At 48.6% G+C, this 22046-nt stretch overlaps 1 protein-coding gene across 1 annotated transcript in view; it reads left to right on the forward strand.

The window, feature by feature from the left end:
• The window catches only part of LOC144158228 (microtubule-associated serine/threonine-protein kinase 2-like), a 53823-nt gene that overhangs the window by 16328 nt on the left and 15449 nt on the right, over window positions 1–22046 (forward strand). Inside the window, exons 10-12 of the mRNA XM_077688939.1 lie at window positions 3506–3850; window positions 9717–9847; window positions 19471–19597. Of these exons, the coding sequence (XP_077545065.1) occupies window positions 3506–3850; window positions 9717–9847; window positions 19471–19597 (603 nt within the window). The remainder of the gene's footprint in view (window positions 1–3505; window positions 3851–9716; window positions 9848–19470; window positions 19598–22046) is intronic.

Raw genomic sequence — 22046 nt, forward strand, 5'->3', positions numbered from 1 at the left:
TGCGAACATAGATGCCCGACCTGTGAGGGAAAACTTTATCGAAAGGGTGCAGTATATAGGGACGGGCAGCTGGACGGGTGGCGCCACCACTCGGCGCTACCCTCGTTAGTGGAATGCGCGGGTGCATTGGACTACGCAGCCCCCCGCTGTTTTTGCCGTGTTTGCTTCGGTGCTTTGAATGTTTTGGTGGTGTTGTGAGCGAATATGTGCGGTGAAACGAAGTGTAGACAGATGTGGTGGGTTCTTAGATGCAATAACGGCTACTTAAACTTGTCGGACGTTTTTTTTCTAAAGTTGGGTATGGGCTACAATGACATCTGCGCTTTTTGCAGCGAGTTACGCTTGGCTGCACCAGTCCTGAGTACGAATAAAACTACTATTTATATTATTCATTACTTCTTACATGCATTAACGACTACGCAAACTTATTTGACTCTTCTAAGTTAGGGAATCGGCTACATTGACATGAGCGCTTTTTTGCCGCACTCTGCGCCTGGCTCCGCGCGATCTGAGTAGGAATAAAACTATTAATATATTAATATTAGTATTCATTTCTACCACTTCCAATCATTTTCACTGGTTTGAATGGCTACGGTTTCCATGACAGCCTTAACGCTGGGATGCCTCGATACGGGCAGTTAGAAGAGAAAGGCACCTACGTACGAGATCGATTACCGTGTGGCCGTGGAAACATCGTGCGTTTACACCTTCTTTCTGTACCTGTGAGCATTGTGGCTTCGGTTGTGGTGAGCGACACTGTGACAGCATGGGAACCTGAGAGCCGAAGCGGAACTGCCACGTTTGTAGTGGTCATTTTATCAAGAGGCAAAGTTATTCAGCCACCCAACAGCCCAAGCTACAAACACCCCCCCCCCCCTCCTCTTCCCATTTGACCAACTGCGTGAAATAAAGGCTTGAACCGATAGTTAAAAAGACGTGACAGTGTTAACGTCAGCATTTTTTTAATGCTTAAGTATCCTTTATACCGAGTGCCCCCAAAAATCGTCTAATGTCTTGTGAAGAAACCAAAAACGCGCGACTAGACTAGTTGCCTCAAACAGGGGTGCATCAACCCAAGTTCTCCAGCATTGACGCATTTACGCCACGCTGGAAGCAGTCAGGATTTGGGGAGGGGTGCATGGAAGGGCAAAATTAAACAGCAAAATCATGCAGCCCTCTGTTTATCGACGACTATGGTTGAACGCGAAGCTTTCGTCGTGCGAAATCGAATGTGACATGGTCAAAGACAAAGACGTTGCGATCAAAATACCAAACTGCGTGCTGGTCAAATTCAAAGCTAAACTAGTCAAAGTTTGTATCCAGAAGGCAACCGAATCCACATAAAACATCATCGTCGTTAGACGGAAGAGTGCATGATTTTTCAAGCGTAGGTCGCAGGTTGTAATACGGCCGCAGCATTCAGTTGTGAAACTGAGTACAGGTTTTCGGCACCCTCCTGTCTCTCGTCCTTCAGCCACGCAGGAATTGTTTTTTGAAAAACCATTAACCAACTACCCAGTAACCATTGAAATTCTTTAAACCAACGCTTTTCCAAAATATATAATCAATAACGTTCTACTATCATGCGGTATTTATTCTGTAAATGATTCCGTATTACTGTGGTAACCGTATTTCTGTGAAATTAAACACGTTTCTGCCGTAGTTAATGAAGTTATGGAAGCGTCGTTCTTCACAATTTCTGTTTTGAGGTAAATCTTAGAGAGCACCACCCAACTTTGTCTTTCGCTTGTGCACGACGCCGGTTCGTCATCAACCGCCAAATTCCAGCGCCGCAGCATTTCTGAATCGGCTGCACACACCGGGTTTGTAGGAGCATTTAGCTGCAATATATATTCGTCGATATGACAAACTACATGCAGGCATAAAAAAATTTGCACGAAGCAAAGGAGTTGCACTTGCATCTCGACTTCCAGCTTGGCGCATTGAGCGTCGTCTGCTATTTGCAATTACTGAGTATGGGCGTAAATCACACACATGGCATGCCTCGTAAAGGTCACCTCCACGCTCAAGATTTACCGATCTGAAAAAAAGTCCTGGTGGTTATCAACACTTTGCAAGCCGAACCGCTACAGAACGACAGAAAGCCATGCACAACAACGCTGCGAAGGAAAGTTTGACATCCACCTGAATGCAGCCATACGGCTACAAGAACATACAGTTTCTGAGGAAGCTGTATAGCTTTCCTTTGTAGCCGTATGGCTGCATTCAGGTGGATGTCAAACTTTCCTTCGCAGAAACTTACTCCTCCTTGGGGATTTCCCCTAAATCTGGTCGATTAACAATAACGCTGCGCTGACCGCCACTGGCATTCCACTGACGAGCGGTTCGCCATGGGTGGTGCTGTTGCTGAAGCACGGTGATACTGAAGCGACGGTGGTGCCATGCAACGGCCGCCCGGTCCCTATAGGGGAAGTGCTTTGTGCAGAGGATGAACCCCCTGAGTGGTTGCCTGTACTTGACGATTTAGTATGTCTTAGATAGTTTTAAAGGCACTGAGTCAGCCAAGTAGGGTTGACAGGTCTTAACAATATCAGATGGTGTGTGATGTTCCGCAAAAATGTCGAAGCAGGCAATAAACAAGAAAACACGCGATGATAGCTCAATCTCATAGACGCCAGTTTCATAAAGCGAGGGAGACGGGTTCGATTCCAAGCATGGAAGCCGTTTTTTTTTTCTTTCCAATTGGCTGCACATGTTATTGCTCTCCGCCGCTGCTAACCCGTACCCTTCGGGCCTTTTGGTGGCCCAGTGGTTGGGTTGCTGGTTTCACGGCATAAAAGTCCGGGTTCGATTCCCGGGACCTCTTTAACCACATTTTTTTCTTGAGGCTTCGGGGTTTTAAAGCAAAGCGTTCGTGTTCTCACTGATGGCGTCTGTAACGCGAGAACGCCTGGTGAAGGAAACAAAAAAAAAAGACGCTTCCTGTGGCCCGAATCGAGTCTGGGTCCCTCGCGATATGAATCCAGCCTCTATCCGATTGCTCCATTTCGACTTGGTCGAAACTCAGTCCAAACTCAGGTGATAACCAAACAATTCGTCACGAGAAAACTTCGCTTTCAAACATCGTCGTCGTTAGACGGAGGGGTGCATGATTTTTTTGGGTGCGATGGACCAATTTGTGTGTGAATCGGTAGTTTGTACATGAAACATCAGTGCTTTGTGCATGAATTTTTAAAATCAAGAAAATTCGCCATAAAAATCATTCCCTTCAATAAAATGCGCATTGCAACTTCCGTTTTTAATAGGGACGTTGTGTTTCACAGTAACAACCAAAAATTATTCGAGGTCGAAACAAGCCATTTCCGTTGCTTCAATGATTAAAAATGCGCCCTTTAAGAGAGAGAAGAAAACGTACCGTGCTAAAAGCGAGATGCCACCTTCTCGCGTTGTTTGCTGCCCCGAACGAAACAGCATTGCCGATTAACGAGATGCGAAAGTTTCTAAATCTCAGAAGTGTTGAATCGTGGTTGCCTTGCGGACGCAGCACCGCTCAAGTGGCCCAAGACAGAAGAGCATCCGCACTCGGCCACCCCCGAGGCGAAGGACATGGTGTTCAAGCTTCTGCGCAAGAATCCCATCGAGAGGCTCGCGTCTCGGCACTACCAGGACCTGAAGAACCACCCCTTCTTCAGCGGCTTTAACTGGAAGGCGCTCAGCGCGACCAAGTTCCTTATCGACATCCCGGCCATCGCTGAGGCCATGGGTGGCGGAGCCGCACCAACTGTCGTCGAAGAGGTGCCCGGTCGCGATGGCCCAATCAAAAAGCCCAAATCCTCCAAGCCGCCGTCCAGAGCGGAGTCCCCAGCCGAACGAAAGGAAGACCAGCTATGTGAGTCCAGTTCCACTCAAAACACATAAGCTTGCTTCGCAGAAGCAGAAATGAATGTGTGGTAACCCCGCATGGTAGCCAGAATCCTGAATATAGCAGTGCTCTGTACGTTCACGTATGTTAGAGATTGAAAACATTGCTGTAACATGATGCTGACAGCAGCTTGAGTGATAGTCAGACTTGCTAGCGCCACAGCCTGGCGTCCAAATAACGCTAAATACATATAATGCTAAAATCACCACGGGAAAATTATACTGAGAATTCAGGCAATGTTAAAGGAACTCTTCAACAATTGGGATACACGCTTTCACTCTTTCCTGCGCGTCTGGAAGCACTGTGAAATGTTTAGTTATCGCCAGCGCGGAGTGGCACTGCGTGATTTGCTCGTCACAGCGGATACGCCTTCCGTTCCTGATTTGCTTTTATGGCTTTCTTCTTAAAGTGGCTATAGAATGCGTTCTTTGCTGCGACTCAAGGAAAGCCGGTCAATCGCCGGTACACCTCTGTAATGACGTAATTCCAGCGGTCGAAGAACGCCAAGATCAGGAAAGAGAAAACAATCTTTTGAGCAAGTTTCTGAGTTATCTGATACGCATAGAGCAGTAATTTTGGGCTGAGGTACTTTGCGACTCCTTAACCTATGTACTGAATCTGTTGATTGACTACGTTCTGCAAGCATTTAATATTTAAAAAAAAAAGTTGAAAAAGTGTTGCAGGGTCCCTTAATGGTCATCTTTGCTCGCCTAACAGTAAGCGGCGGCACTGGCTGCCCGTGGCTGCTCTCGTTTGTTCAGCATTCTCAACACCTGTCGTGCTTCCAGTTCTACCCTATTTTGTCGCCTACTCGACTTTGCACTCGCTTCCGATTTCCTTTTACACTACGCATCAACGCGTGCAACAGGCGACGCGCTTAAACAAGCACGCGCTGTTGCAGTTGTTGTTCCTCGTACGCTCGTACCCGCATGGAATATTGGCCGGGAATCGGGCGGAAGGAGGGCCAATGCGCCCGATTAAAAAAACTGTGAATTAGAAACCGAACAATTTAAGTGGATAAATAGCGCATAATCAGAAAAAAAAAGAATTCGTAAAAATATTGGAGGTACAGGTTGGACGAGAAAAATGAGCTGTTTGTGCAGGAAAAGGAATACTCGTGAATAAAAGCTTAGACTCGGATACGTATGCTTGAATGGCTGTAGCCACCCCTCTATGACGTAATCCCAGGTATGTGGCCCCTAACAAAAACAGAGTGCGGGCATTGAAATAGGAAGTCCAAGTCGTTGTAATGGAGTAGCAATGTGACGTTTCCTCGTTAGAGAAAAACAGCGGCAATGCAAGGAGAAGTGATCTAATATCTCGTATTCCTCGCAAGCAAGCAGCACAAAGGGCGCAGGAGGTGAGACCAGCCCGTTGCATATAAAAGTTCAGCGGGAAAACTTTGCACAGGGAAGTGGTTAAGGGGACCTCGAATAGACGGGATTCACAAAACCAGGGCCCTGTAACTCTGTGGAGAAGGGTGACCAGCGAAGCTAATGTCAGAGTTGCTTGGCGGCAAATTGTCATATAATTTGCTCCCGCATAGTTCCGGTAAAACAAGTTACAGCCGTTTTCTGTACCCATACTCCCTCCGTAGGTGGACATGTATTGACAGCGGACAGTAATTGTGTACCGTTTGCAAATTTACTTTGAACTATTACGACAAGTAAATAAAACTTGGCACAAGGATACAGTCGTATTAGCGGCTAATTTTAATATAATTTCTTACGGCATAGTTTCATAAACACAAGAGTTAGCGCTATTTTCTGTAATCACAGTCCCTCCGTAGATGACCATGTTTCAGTGTGCAACACACGATGTGGAAAAGCCAGCTTACAAAGATGAAGCTTACACCGATCCCCTTAAAGACGGCTTCACGTCTAAACCCAGCTGCATTGCTGGGTAGATATTTTCCCGGGGGCTATTTCATCCGCCTCATATCAATATATGAAGGTCTTAGGGCCTTTATTGTATTTGTTATTAATTTTTTTTCCATACGCCGAATGTGTGGCGCAGTTTTCCTCGGGAATTTGAGTGGGCGCCGCCAGGCGGCGCTACGCTAGCCTGCGATTCTTGTCTATATCTTTTTCAGATAATTTGCTGCATCCTAGCCATAGACAGCTTCGCTGTAAAAACGGGACCCCCAATGAGCCACAGGCACGCGCTCCCACGCTCACTTACATGCGCCCACGGGCCCCCTCGACACCTGCGCCTGCCAAAGTGGCGCCCGGGGTGAAACGCGTCGCGTTCTCCTAGATCTGGTAATAGCATATATTGGGGCGCGCGCCGGGAGCTGTTTACCAGCAGCGACCAGTTAGACCCGCCGCAAGACATATTTCTGTTCCGTGAGCCGCGATGGACGTCGCCGTTGCTGGGTGAAAGATGCCCCGAAAGATCCGTCCGGCCACCACAGCCAGCAACGCCGCTGTGCTCTGTTTACTCCCAGTCCCTCCGCACAATTAACCGACGGAGTTGCTTCGTGAGCCGCAACGCCTCATTGGGTTTATGCCCTCCCTTGCGGCGAGCGCCATGAAACTTAGGGAGACGCGGCTCTCCGATCCCGCCACCCTGTGATCCTATAGTATTGCGTCGATGCTGCGGCGTTTCAGGGAAAAAAAGGTAAGCTATGAGGTAGGTTAGATCTGCCATAATATGGCAAAAAATGGCGGATTCCTGTAGTACAGGTGTGAACCGACTTAAAGCGGAGCAGTGGCGAGTGCATCCAGAAATACGTGACGTAACGAACAACGTTCATTAAATTCAATGCCCCTTCGCGGACACGCTGTCAATGACACCACACATTCTTGACGCGGGAACTGATTAGTGGGAAGGGTGCCAGGCTGAGAAGACGCATGTCTGGCACATCATCCCTGAAGGCCGGTAACCAAAAGATGGGCCGGCAGCCAAAAGAGACAGCTGCGTGCCGCCGCCTCAGCTTGGCATCAGCTATACGACGCGCGGCTGATTTTATGTAGCTATATTAAATCACTTGCTTTTGCATTAATAGCACTCCGCTTACCTCCCCCTCTTCATCATTTTCCCTTATTGTTTACATAAGAGCACGCCGGCCACGTTTTGATGACTTTACGTGTATTTTGCTTAGGCAATAAAAATACCAGTTACACACAAGACAAAAGGTTTTTTACAACTGTCAGACCACTCATCATGGGTTGGATATAGTATTCTGTAATATAGGCTAGCGACTTCCACAAAAAACTGTGTTGTGTTTTTTTTTCGTGATTACGTCCGCAGAGTAAAGAACAGCACAGAAAAATTGTCGCGTATCAACTCCCCCCCCCTGCCTGCGCAGATGTTTTAAAACCTGTTACCCTTTATAATCGTTTACACTGGTAGATGAATCCTTACAATACACAACTCCATGAGGATATAAAGAAAATGAGGGGGGGGGGGGGTATTTTCTTTTATATTGCTCCCACCTTTTTACTGGTACGGACCACGCTTGAGGCCCGTGTACACTCGCGACTGGAGCGACAAAAGCGAAGGATACAACTGGACCGACTGTATCACCCTCGGTGTTCACACCTACACGTGAAACAGGGGATGGAAGCGACGTTCGTTTTTTTTTTTTTTTTTTACAGAGAAGCTGTTAGCCTCTCGTTGGCCGGAAAATTTCGTGTCGTAAACAAAAAATCCAGGCAGTCCCCAGCATGCAGTTCACTCCCAAAACGCCGCACGCATGCGTCAGTCTAATCAGGCGTGCAGCACAGAGCTCTGTATTCGTGTAAAGAAAACACCACAAAACAAGCATCGATGGATAAGGCGCCGGTGAACAATGGGAAGCCACCCTCCCCCACCACAACCACCACCACCACATCATCATCATCATCATCATCATCATCATCATCATCATCATCCCCACCACCACCACCAGCCTATCTACGCCCACTGCAGGGCAAATGCCTCTCCCATTAATCTCCAATCACCCAGGTCCTGTGCTAAGTGCAACCAATTTAAACCGCAAACTTCTTGCTCATATCTGCCCATCTAACTATCTGCCGCCCCCTGCAACGCTTGCCTTCTCCAGGGATCCACTTTGTTACCCTTAATGACCAACGGTTATCTTGCCTTCGCATTACATGCCCTACCCACGTCCATTTTTTCTTCTTAATTTCTAGGCGGCCGCTTTTCTGATGGAGGCGAAAAGCAAAAACGCCCGTGTGTACGAGATTTCGGCGCACGATAAAGATCTCCAGGTGGTCAAAATTAATCCGGAGCCCTCCACTACGGCGCGCCTCATCGCCTGCGTTGCGTCGGCGCGTTAAACCCCAGAATCAATCAAATCTTCTTAATTTCTACTAATATGTCCATAAGACGCGTTTGTTCCCTGACCCACTCCGCTCTCTTCTTGTCCCTTATTGTTACACCTATCATCTTCGGTTCCATTGCTCGCTGAGTAGTCCTCAATTTAAGTTGGACCCTCTTAGTGAGCCTCCGAGTTTCTGCCCCGTAGGTGAGTACCTCCCATGAATACGCCAATTAACCCCCACGCATGTGTTCTGGTAAAGAATACATTTGCCGCTGTTCTAAAAAGGGGAAGTGGGTTGACGTCATTCGAGGGCTAGCGCATGCGTCAAGCTAGTCAGGACCCAGCAGTTCTCGCCAAAGACGCCGAGAGCATGCGTCAAGACCCAGGATTTGCCGCCAGAGATGTCAAGTGCAAGCGACAAGCCCGCCGAGACAACGATGAACATTTAATACCCTCACCCATCAGCATAAGTAGTGGTTTATAACAGCTTCGCTGGATACCCGCTTTCGCAGGGCGAGATGGCGCCATTTTTTTGCTTTTTGTTGACGCTTTTTCTCCATTACAATGAGCATAACAAAAATTTTGGTTTGAATTATAGCGGATCTGTGCTTCGTTTTCGTGGCACACGACACCTTCGTGTCACGCGCTGTCACAGAGACGCTTAATTTGAAGCTTCGCTTGGTTTCTGCCTGTTGCTAAAAGTCCCTGCCTACGCAACTGGTCCCCACCTAGCAAAGCGTTTCAGGCAGCAAGACTACAAAGCCTTCGACAACGTGATGCCAAAGCAGGGCATGTCAGGCATTCAGCTGGGCATTCATTCTTTCGCATTCACAGCCCATAAGAAGTGCTGATGTGTCCTCGGACTTCTTGTTCCAGAAATGTATGCAACCCAGTGAATCCCAAACAGCTTCGCTGGTAACCCTCTCCCTTTTAAGTCGTTGCGGCTTATTTTTTTTTTCAGATGAGCAGTCACTGTGTGTCATCAATCCGTAATACTCAGATTGCTTGGTGAGCGCACGAAGTTAAGAGTAACTTGTGGATAGACGAGTTTGCTTATGTTTCCTCTGAGCACCATTCACAGATGTCGCTTTGCTTTTTGCCACAGTTGGAAATGACGATCTGGAACAGTGGCTGTGTGTTCAGTCTAAATGCATTCCTAGTGTTAAAAGTGTACGTTGATAGGCGTAGTTCGTGAGTGTATAGAACGGATGTGCAGTGCGACGTCGTGGAAACTGCCCTCTGCTGTCGGAGTGTGCAGAGCGTTATTTTTTATATTGCTATTGTTGTTCGGTTACCTTCGGTTTGCCGTACTCTATTGTTATGTTTGTGGTTTCTCATAAGCGTTATGGTTTTTTGAACAGCAGTTACCGATGCCACCGCAATCTAATTTTTGTGACTCTGTGGTGTGAAGTAGGTTTATAGAAAAAAGCATCGCCCCAGGCGAGAAGAAAACTCCTGGCTTTTATATGCATAGGTAACCAGTGCTTCGTGACCCCGGTACTTCGGGCCTGCGTGGCCACTGCTGCGGAGCAAACTCTATATCTGCGCCGCGACGTCTATGCGCAGCTGCCGGCGCCACTACAAACACCAAGAAGCGGAAACTGCAGAAGATCGAAGACATGATCGACATGGAACCTGACCTCCAGAAGCCGCTCTATACGTACGCCTCGTCTAGCTTCAAGAAGCTCGTATTAACGGTAAGCACGACCCAAAGTCTCGCACGATCGAAACGCCTTCGGGCAGGATGGTGCATTGCGTTTTCGTGCACAGCATTCGCGCTGTTGGACAGCTGTTCGTAGGCGGCCCAGGCGAGCTAGTTCTCACAGCATAAAAAAAAAAAAAAAAACAGCAGCCACAGGCCGCAAGCATTAGCATAACAACGGTGTCGAGCTAGCTCTTTTCACTACGTTTCTCATCCGTGTCCACTGCAAAAGACACTGAATGCCAATTGCGGCGCGCGTGACGTAAAAGAGTGACGTAAAAGAGCCATTAGGAGCGCTCGACGACGAGGCGTCGCCAACAACGATTACCGTCCTATCCAACTCAGAACAGGCGCTACGCAGCAATGAGAAGGGCAGCATATCAGCCCCAGCGCTAAAACCTTTCTCCTAAGAAGACCTCCCGGCCATCCCGTGATGCTGCTGTGGACCCCGGCTCACACCGGCGTAGGAACCAACGAGGTGGCTAATCAGAAAGCCTGGGCTTTAATGCCCCGGGCAAGCACTTCTCTTGGTCTCACTTGAGGTCGCTTGATACGCCCCGACCAAATACCTAGACATCACGCAACAATATCGCCTCACCAGCAGTATACTTACCCCGCCCAACGCCAAACTTACGATAGAGGAAGCACAGATGTGGCGCAGTCTACAAATCCACTCCTTCCCACATCAAAAGCAGCTATAGCAGTCCCCCCAAACCTCTACCCCTCTACAGCGTGTCCGAGATGACACGCCCTTGACGCGTTCCCACTGTTGTGCGAGTGCCCCGCGGACCCTTACACCACCCCTTACCCCCCCCCCCCCCCCATCTCGGCAGGCCTTGGGTTGCTCTTGACTCGTGGACTAACGGACCCTGACGCAGCGGGCGCCACAGGTCGCTCGGCTGAAGCCACTCCCCCACCCCAACCTCAACCCGGTGTCTCCACAATAACGTCTCTCTCTCTCTCTCTCTCTCTCTCTCTCTCTCTCTCTCTCTCTCTCTCTCTCTCTCTCTCTCTCTCTCTCTCTCTCTCTCTCTCTCTCTCTCGCTCGCTCTTATCTTCACCACGTGATGTGAGCACGTCGCGCGATTGGTCATACATTGCGTTGGTTAAAGAGTGCGTGGAAAAAAATTTCTCACGAGATTCCCGTGTAGTTAATGCGGTTAATCGCATCGCTACAACTAATATGGCAGCGGCACTGCACCCGCTGTTTACTAAAGCGGCAGCACGCGAGTGATGGAGCACAGAAATGTGACCGCGGAATTAGTAATGGCAATCGGAAAGCCGCGTTGTCCAAATCCTTTGTGCACGCCTGGGAGTGAAGAAAAAAGGATGATTGGGATATGACGACGTAGGACGACTGGTGGCCCCGACCGATGCACATTTTCAGCGGCAGTTTCGGAACAATTCCTTTGCTGATGTCTCTATTGTGCGTGGCACCTTCTTGGCTGCGCCCCTGCCTTCGTGTGCCATGCCGTAGGTGGAAATCATGCTGATCATCATGAATTAATTTGTAGCATCGCTACATAGGTGCAAATCGCCGCATTACTTTCCAGCGACTACAGCTGACGTGGAACTTCGCATGAGTACCTTTGCGAAATGCTCCATGGAATTTTACATTTTAGGGAGCAAGGCACACACTGCTGCCTAAAAGAAGAAATTTACTTTGTATGTACATACACTATGGCGTCCTGATCTTGAGTAGTGAGCCCTGGGGAACCCTCAACCTGAACGAGTATTCTTTGAGGCGGAGTACTTAAGATAAATTGCGCAGCTCCCTACCACATCTCCACTCAAGGCTGCTTTGGGCAACCAACAACGTTCGCCTTCTTCGTTTCCTTGGCGTCCCCACAAAACTGCACGCATACGCATACCCTGTTTCTTGCTTGCTTTCTGGTTCTTTTTCTGGCTCGCTTTCTTGTTAATTTCGTGAAAACGTTCACCATCGCATTTCATGCACTCGGCAACATTACGAGGGAAAGTTCTGCTGCCATTTTAGCCCGGAATGTGACGTATGACTAGCTCCAGCAGAAATTTGTCAGCGCGTTCGTCCTTCCATACCCACGTCCTGAAGACCATCCATCGAGTTTTATCCTGCTAGATGTATAGACAACTGCTGCGCAGCCGACACGGCCACAAAAACCTTTAGGACTATACCAGCGTTATGGCGCTACTGCACAAGCTTCTCACGAATCTCTGTTTCGCATACGCTATAGACGCTACCTGGTGTGGAGGGCTTTATTTTCGAATACTAGGTGTACGCGGCCCCAAGGGAAGGTTGCTGTGTAGATGAGTGCGTCCCGACGCGTCATCATCGCCACCATAATGACTGTTCTTTTTTGGTATCCGGGGGACGACCTACCCCCGACTAAGTTATGCCGATGCGAAATAGTGAGCGGAGTCGAAATCACACTACCAAGGCTCGGTTACCGTCATCCGCACCTCACTGACGCGGGGAAGGGGCAGAAAGTGTGTGGACGGCATAGGCCGGCCAAATAGAAAGAACTAACTCAAACTCATTCACAATATTTTGTCTTTGCGCTTTACTCACTCAAACTCAGACTCAAAAAGCTCCTTTGTACTCAAAATCACTCGTACTCACTCACCGCATACTCATTTATAATCGTACTCGTCTTAACATAAAATGCTAATAATGGCGACGATGGCGACGGGTTGACACGCATGCATGTACGTAACATGCAGACTAATCGTCAGAACCAGCCGTTTTTCTTTGTCTACAAATGCAACCGTGATCATTAAAGGGACCCTGCAACACTTACCGTCGGCTACTTGGAATGTATTTTAAGGTAAAGTCTATCGTCCCAGCAATCTCCTCCTGCAAGAATTATGAAAATTCATTCACTATCACCGAAACTACGCGCGATGAAAAATCGCGCATAATTGTTTCCTCTCAACTCGACCGCGGACAACGCGACGAAGGCTGCGCGCTCTCTCCCGGAGATGGGGGCGGCTCGCGGCGCCTTCTCCGGCGGCCCTCGATCACTGATCTCCACCAGAGTTGCTGGATGGCGCTTCGAGCTCTCCGGCGCACGGCCGCCGGAAGTTCGAGCGCTCGTCCCAGAAGTCGGGCCGTTCCAGCATAGCGCATGCTACGCATGGGCTGGTTTCGCCCGCATTCTGCCAAAAATGCCTGCTTGTTGCGCCGTCAACTGCACAAGCAGACCAGAGAAGTCGTCTGGGAAGACGTTCTACTTGGAAGTATTACAATATTCTGAACGACGTGCGTGATACGCAGCGAAACGCAAATGTCATATCAGTGTCGTTTTTAAGCTGGGGCTCTTGTTACGCAGATTCCCTCGCTCTAAGCCGGATTTATACCGGCGTTGGGTGGCAAACTTATACCCTAGTTACACGGCGAAAGGAACCGCAGTTAAGTTTAACCGTGGTTACTAAACTTTAACCGCGGTTATCGCCAACTGCGGTTTTGGATGTTGCACGCGAAATTGCAAGTTTGATAACCGCAGTCACTTGATTATGAGCGCAACAAAAATAAATTACCACCCTTTTAACTTCACGATAAAAAAAAGAGAAGCAGTGTATACAAAAAGAAATATCTAAAGCATTCGCTTCTGACACAAACGCAACGCACTCGTGCGCGGCGAGAAGAGGGGCTTCCCCAACAGCTCGCAACTGGCTTGGTTTGCTTAGGTCTGTTCGGTGTTGGGAACTTTCATCTTAGCATCGCGGTAGATATTTGACCACCGCTATCTCTACAACTGCGAATTACAATCCATAGCACAATTTTTCACCGCACTAACATCCATTTTCTCGAATGCGGAAGTTCTTTTCCGCGATCAGATTGATTTCGAAGAGCGGCGATGCGATAAGCTGTTGCTGCCGTGGTCTGGGACGGTTCGGGCCGCAAGCAGTGCCGTGCGGGCAGGCGCGCCGGCGTGTTTACAGGCACGGCCGACGCGCGCACCGATCGTTTCCGTGTGCTGAAAACGCTTCAAGATTGCCTGCTATATCCATTTTTGGTGGACGACGCGCGGAATTTACAAATTTAGCACAGCTTTTGTTGTAGTTGATCGGGCGGATCGGGAAACGAGCCGCTGCTGACGGGCCGTCGCGCTGATTGCGAGAGCGATGCAAAGAATGCAAGCGCGTCGTGGGGACAGCTTTGGGGCACCCGGTATTTAAGAACCTTTGTCTCTTCCGAACGCCAGGTGATTTTTTTTTTCGCCTCCGCTGATGCGCCGCCACTTGCGTCCGAACTGAATTGTGCGATTTTGAGCACTGCGGCTGCAGAAAGTGCGGTTAGCGTGACCGAACTGAGGTGCCAAGCTCAGTTTGCGCTAACAATGGTTAGCGACGTAACCGCAGTTTCGTCTGTCGTGTAACGCAGCAAACTGCGGTTTTGTCTAACCGCGGTTTGCTTAACCGTGGTTAACTGTGCCCGTGTAACTAGCTCTCCATCCCCAGGCAGCAGGCTCTGCAGTGACCACTTTACTGACAACTGTTTTGACAGAACGGGCGCACGAACTCGGCTACAGCCTGTCGCCGTGCACACGTTGTTTTCTTTCTAGCATAAATCCCTAGCATAAATTTCTAGCATAAATCCCGTTAGAGCTGCGTCGTCTCTCAAACCAAGACCCAAGTGACATTTTCGTTCTCCTTTGCAATTAAATTGTGCTTCATATTAACGTGGCATATTTCGGTATAGCATATGTTGCGATCTGAACGCGATGTGTACAGCCAAAATGCAATAAAGTGAGAACAAAATGCCAAAATACACCAATTGGGACGCTTATCAGCGGTAGAGCACTGCACGGGCCTGATTTTAAGGCCCGGGCCCGGCCCGAGCCCGCTTTGTGAAGCCCGAGCCCGACCCGGGCCCGTAACACCGAGCCCGGGCCCGGCCCGGGCCCGGGCATTCATAAGTGAGCCTAGCCCGGGCCCGGCCCAGGCCCATCATCTCAAGCCCAGGCCCGGCCCGGGCCCGTCGTCTCAATCCCACGCCCGGCCCGGGCCCGTCGTCTCAAGCCCACGCCCAGCCCGGGCACGGTCTTTTTTTTTTAGCCTATGGAGGGCCCGCATGTGTGTGACCAGGCCTGGTTTTAGACGTTGAAGAAAATTAGTTTATTATATTTGGTCGAGTGTCTTCGTAGCGGGAAATCAGACGGAGCATCTAGTCTGTACAAGCACGCCCTGAATTGTAACGCAAAAAAAGGGTTGAAAAGTACACGTAGTTTAGCTCACACCGTCTGCAGTTCACGCCACATGGGCGTAATAATAGCTCGTATTCTTACACGAGAGACACCATCACCTTTGATGACCAGACTCTTGGCAACTTCATGTGGTTGTTTCGGTCACAAGTTGGTATTAATGAAATTTCTTGCTCTCCATTTGAATCCACGAGTACGTGCGTGCGTTGAAATATTTTCCCTGGAGTGGTTGTTAAGCGGTGGCGCTTCTCTAGCACGCAAGTTATATTTCCAGCCACGGCAGCCGCATTTAGATTGGTTCGACATCTAAAACACACGTATATAGACATAGGTGCACAGCTCCAGGGTGGCTTAATTAATTCCTTCCCCTCTAGGGCATTCCTTGTAAACGTATCTTTGATATGTTATACACCAAAATATAAAATCTTGATGCAGTACATGAAATGTCATTAAAGTTACAGTATAGTGACTGTCAGCCCTAGCAAAACACGTTTTTAAAACAATGTGTACAACTAACACCAAGAAGCGCGTAAAAGTATACTCAGAATATTCAATTTTATGCTCTTTTCTACACTTCACGTCGGAACTATTAACGGCCGGGCCTATGAATTCAAGCCCGAGCCCGGCCCGGGCCCGTGGCGTCGAGCCCGAGCCCGGCCCGGGCCCGCCGATAATCGACTTCGGGCGGCCCGGCCCGGCCTGCGGGCCGGGTCGGGCCCGGGCTTTCGGGCCGGCCCGGGCCCGTGCAGTGCTCTAATCAGCGGGTGAGAAGCGTAGCAGACGCCTGACTTCCGGGACGAGCCGTTGAACTTCCGGTGGCCGTGCGCGCGCCCGGCCGCGACAGCGGCGAAGCGCCATCCAGCAACTAAGTGGAGATCAGTGCCCTCGATATATGACATGCCGGGGAGTTTTACCCTTTTCTCCGAAACGTGGAGGGGTCTATTTCCGGTTCGGTGCCACAAAAAGGCAGGCAAGGTTGCCTGCTCGCAAGCGCGCGCTCGGGCTGTTAGGGCGTCTTTGAAGCAATAAACGGTTGTTTTCGAGTGGTGTGGTTGAAAGGTAAGTATTGAGCTCATCACTCAAACTCCGCGCGCACTAAAAACACAAAAGGAACGGCAAAACTGTGCCTGCAGGTTCAGGAATAGAAGAGGGTCGCACACAGCGCCGACGGCAGCGGATCGTCACAGAGAATGGGAGAAATTAGCCGCGAAGTTGACCAGCGACAGCCGATTGGACAGCCATGGCGCGAATGACGTCGTATAGGCCATGCCAGGGGTGCATAACGAGGAAAACCGAAGAGAGTGCGATCGCACGTCTTTCACAGTGATTTGCGCACTCACCGCTTCACGTGCACGTGTAATATTTGGCTCAGGTATTCCTGGCAGTGTAATCTAAACGTCGCACAGGTTTACTTGCACTGCTCAAAGAGTGTTGTCACCGGGATTGTCACCCACCAAAGTGCGGTGGATGACAATCCCGCAAAATCTCGTGAACGACTGTGGCGGTTCTCACGAGCAGCCGAATGAGGAGCTGCTTTCGACCCTCTCCACATGAGAGACAGCTTCGCGCGCTCACACAGGCACCTCAGACGTTGGGGGATGTGGTTTCGCAACGCATACAGCATTCCAACATCATGGCTTGAGATTCTGCGCTCTACCCCATTCATTTTAAAGAGAAAGGCTTTACTGCGCTTTAACGAGTGACAAGACTATGGTTATGGCTCGTCTGACACACAACGACTCATGAGACGAGATGACACCACGATGTTAGCACAACGATGTTTTGCGCAACATTTTCTTATGCGTAAGCATCCTTTAACCAGTACCCCACAGAAAAATCGTGATGTTTTTAGAGTGACGACTTATATCTGCAAAGTAAATACGTGATTGGTCAAGTTAACGCAGCATAGTTGTTATTACAGTGCAATGTAGACTATTGCTAACTTCAGAATCAACAATAAATACAGTATAACCCCGATTATACGACTTTCTCCGGACCATGGAAAAGCGTCGTAAAATGCGGGCGCCGTAAAATCTGAACAACAGCAATTACGTCTATAAATACAGCTTCGCGCCACAGGTTTTCAGGAAATTTCAATGTAAACTACAAACTAATGCTTTCCAGGGCTCAGGAATCCAAATCACTAAAAAAAGTAAAATGTGAAAAGAATAATGCAGTGCAAGTGACAATCACACTGTAATAAAGGAAACCTTGTACCGCAGTCCACTGCCGCGATTCCCGCCAGCCAGTGCGAATCATAGCACACGCGATCACGACAAACACATGTAGACAAAGCCTGTCAGCGTAACCTCATTGGCAATTCACTGCTGAATGGGAGAAATTAACAGCTGCAGACTGCCTCTGCGACCACTGCGCAACAAGACAAGAGACTAAGCGCTAAGTTGGGCGAGTTGGTTACTGACTAAGGAATTCATCGTACTAGCGAACATTAAGACAGGGACAAAGCTAAAGAGAAGACGAACCACAGCGTGTGGTTCGTCTTCTCTTTAGCTTTGTCTCTGTCTTGTGTTTCGTCTTCTCTTTAGCTTTGTCCCTGTCTTAATGTTCGCTAGTATGATGAATTCCTAAGACAAGAGGCGCCAGCGAGTAGAGGGGGGAAACCGATTGTGCAGAGGAGCGAGCCGCTGCTGGAGGGGTGAGAGACGTAGGTTGAAGCGAAGGAAAAAACTATTCTGGAGAGCACCGATTGAGCGGGCTCAAGGTCCGCGGAACAGGCACGCGGCACTTTCATTTCGTCCGCCGATCGGTCTCGCGCTTCGCGTGGGTCGTCGGATAACGCTGGCCAAGCATGAAAGCGCGTCGGATGATCGAGGTTCTTAATGCATTGTTTATAGGCGGAATTCGCTGGGACTCGACGTTTCTGCCAGAAAACTTGGGTTGTCTTAAAACCCGGGGACGTATAATCGGGGTTCTACAGTATTTTGAGTAGATGCTTAAGACAATTCCTAGCAAACTAATGCACTCGAGTACAGTAGTGAAGCCGATTTAAAACAGACGTGGTGTACAGCGCTCAGTACGGATCGGTGCGAAAGCATGGCTTTAATGCTTCCAGTCGAAACACATCACAGTAACTGAGTCCCTTTCGGGGTACGGACACGGACGTTTCTGTAGTGGATGCCTACTTAGCACAACTGCATGCTCGCAAGGTTACCTTCTCGCCTGCCGCCGCTCGCGAGGCTCCAGTTACCATAACCGGCGCCTGTACCGTCTTCTTACCAGCGCCGACGCTCCTCTTGAGAAGCGGCGCCACACCGTTTGGCCACAGAAGCCTGCATGGGGCTTCATACTGTGATACAATCTTCTGCTTCCTTGCCCGCGGTAAAATGTCTTCCTAACAATGCACTTTTGTATAGTACTGAAGATGACCTTAAAGAGGCCATGCAGAAAAATACAAGCGTGTTTTATTCGAAAAATGTAGTATTTTATTGGGCTCTAAGCGCTTGTTCGGCCGCAAATGATGCTTTATTCACCGAGAAATTAAATATTTTTAATTCGAAATTGCAATTATCTTGCTAAATCATGTTTTTCCGTGACGTCAACAATGACGTATTAGGAGCAGGGCCTTAAAATTAAATATAGCCTGCTGACCAGGACTGCTCCCATCTCACAGGCGCCCGTTTGATCGTGGCCTCCGCGATCGGCTACCGGCGGCGCGCCGTTGCTCACAACGCGCCGCCGGCAGCAAATCGCGGAGGCCACGGTTTGATTATCTTGTTTAACGCCCACTTTCATAGATGGCGCTGCAATAGTGCTGAAGTGTCAGTGTTTGCACTTTGCTTCTGGCCAGTCTTCTACACCTGCCGTATGTTTCTTACGGTTCGTACTAATCGTTTCCTCAAACTTAAGCTATGACTCGACAAACATAGTGACGTAAGTGACCATGCCGCTTGTGTCAGTTGGTTTCAGACTAGTCCAGCGTGTCCGACGGCTGTGTTAGCGGTCAGCCGGCAAAGCACCGCACAAACTGCTTCGGTGTTTCCTTGTTAGTTCATAACTTTAATTGTTTACCCCACAGTTGTTACTGCTATAAAAACAATGTGCTCTACATTTAGGCACAAAGAGATCGTTCGGCAAGCTTATAAGCCCTGCCTTATTTCCGTTTGCTTTTGCCGGCCTCAGTCAATCGCACAGCAGGGCTTATGATATTTTAGGTTCTATTGCGGGAAATGAGATAGTGGGTAGCATGGCCATTCCTTTCTTTCCTAATTATGTAGCTTATTTGAGCGAATTTTATGTTAAAAGTGGTGTCAGTATGATTATAATGAGGCAATCTTTCAAATGAACCAAACTTGTGTTTTGTCTGCATGGCCCCTTTAAAGGGGCTTGGTACATATTAGGTTTGCTGAAAAGAATGCTCACGCATTAGTAGACAATTCTCAGAGTCTGTAACAGTTTAAAAATATATTTCGTGCAGATAAAGTCAAAAAAGGCAATCGAAGTGGATGACAACTTCATGAATACATCAGGCATGGAGTCCTCTGAAATCGACTATCGCAAAGTTTCAGTCGGTGACAGTATGATTGGAGGTGGGGCAATGTCAGGTGAGTCGCCAAGTATACCTGCCTTGCTTTTCCAGCAGTCACGATTGCCAGACAGCCCGAATCAAGAACCTTCGGCGGGGCCTTCCACTTTGTCCCGAAAATCGCCGCGGCGCAATAATTTTGTCCTGTATAGCTCTAAAGCGTTTGGTAACGTATATACTCGTAAAACATCCAATATTAATTGACCACCTTATCCAGCATACTTTAGTCTAAAAATTAACAACATTACCTGTCCTCACCCAGCCAATTTTTTAATGGATGGAGATGTTTATTCGGCGCTAGCGTATTCGAATATGACTATAGAGTGAAGCCCGATTTTTTTTTTGTGTGTGGATTAAAGGAAGGGAATACGGAAGCGCTCTTAGATAAAAGTCCTGTGTACCATAGGTTGCAAGGAAAAAGTGCAACCATCTAGGCTCTAGCGAACTTTAGCAAAACGCTTTTGTTGGCTCTTTAATGTACGTAAAGAAAAGGCGAATAGATTCAGGAGTGCATCTGCAGGTCACCATGTACACACGACATTTCGACATTTCGACATTTCGGGCATTGCTCAACGAACATTGCCAGAGGGAAAGCAAGGAATGTTTCAACTTCCCTTTCTACCCTATTGGCAAAACTTCAGGCCTCATGGAGAGATGTGCCATACCTTAGTTTGAGGTAAGGTCAGCACACTCGCTTGCAATGCCAGCGTATTTTTCAGTTGCCCGTCCTAGAATCCATGAAAAAATAACCAGTGACAAAATTCATGGCGAGTCCTCCTGATTTAACGCGCTATTTTCGGGAAAAAAGTTCAGTCTGTGCTTAAATAAACGCCGCGAGGTCCTTTATAATATACTCAACAAATTTTTACCACAATTTTTAAAAAAGGTTACAGATCACGGACCACATCAGTATACATTTGTGGGGGGGGGGGGGGGTCGATCGGGTATTATATAAACGGTTGCTTTTGCCCTCTGCCACCTGCAGCTATAGAGCCACTGCCTATACCACGCTCGAGGACAATGGTTTCCTCTGCGTTCACGCTTGGAATATTTGTCTCTAACCTTATTTTCACCTCGTTCTTTGTAACTTGAGCAGTAAACGCATGGCCTACAGGAGGGGAAAAGTCCGTCCGTATGAACTCTCGGGTGGGCCAGCTGTGCGAGCTATTATATGATACGCTGACGGAGCCGACAACGGGTTCTTTGTTCGCATTGTAAGCAGGTGCATGAGGCCAAAAGCGCCCCCAAAATACTAATAGCGCTTCTTATAATGCTGGCCTGCAATAATTCCCGTGGCAACTCCTTTAACGATAGCAAACGATCAAGGAAACCTGCAGTGCCGTCATTGGTAAGTAACGCGCGTGGTGTCGTCGGGCCGTGCTGCAGTGAACCCTACAAACGATTATTCATTCAGTCCCCATTCATGCAGCACCATCTTGTCTTTTTCCTTTCCTCGTGTCATCTACTAAAGACGCCCCTGAGATGTTAAACTGATACCAACTTCTCAAATGTCGATTCTTTTGCAGATCACTATAAATTTCATATAGGCAAAAAAAGTTCGCAAAAAGAAATCCGGCTGCCTATCATTCGTTGACCTGTATACGGCTGCGGGAGGTGCATTCACACAGTATGCTTCGGCAGCGCGCGAATACTGCTGCCGCCTCATGGGGGTCAAAAAGATATAGGCCATCGTTATTGCATTAATGTGTTATCTATGCGGTGTAGCCACAATTAAGGAAAGTGGCATATGTCGGCACCATGAGGTACAATTATCGTCCTAGTTTTGCAGGGCGAGGCACGACAGGAAACATACTCTTCATTTAAAAAAAGCAGGTATGGCTGCCTTCCCAGGTGTACAGCGGAGGGTTGTTTACAAGAATATTTTGTTAACGCTTGGTAAGAATGAAATAAAAGTCAACAATGAAATGAACTAGTTTATTCACATGTTAACATAGCTGACAAAGGAAACAAATACAAACAGTAAGACCCACCAGTAAAGACCTGTGGTAAGATGTAGCAGTCCAAAGGCATGGTCGGTACATCAATTTATCAGCGAAGGCGAGGTATGTTGTTGGGCTCCTAAGTGTTGTCCGCTGTGCCTACCCACGTTCCCTGTGCCTCCTTACCGTCTCACGTAGAAACATGAGGGGAAAGGGGCTGAGGTGCCGCTTACACCGATATGCGTAGCTTGTATTTCCCCTCGGCATTTGCGCTCATATGCGACATCATCGTTGCAAAACACCGTTTTCTTGGAATTCATTTCCGGAATATCCATCGCTCTACAAATATTCGTGTTCGAGTAACCCAATCTCGATTAAGTCTATCGTTTGTCACCTAACCCACCCGGCTCACTCATCGGAGTCGCGAGTTGCTTCGCGCGCAAGTCGTGCTGGGCGCGACCCGTCCACCGCGAACCCTTCAGTAGCGGCGTCTACTCAGGGCCAGAAACGCTACAAAGCCTTAAAAAT

Source organism: Haemaphysalis longicornis, unplaced genomic scaffold, assembly GCF_048455015.1.
Source record: "Haemaphysalis longicornis isolate Haplotype H1 unplaced genomic scaffold, Haemaphysalis longicornis Haplotype H1 scaffold_1, whole genome shotgun sequence".
In the NCBI taxonomy this organism is placed as follows: domain Eukaryota; kingdom Metazoa; phylum Arthropoda; class Arachnida; order Ixodida; family Ixodidae; genus Haemaphysalis; species Haemaphysalis longicornis.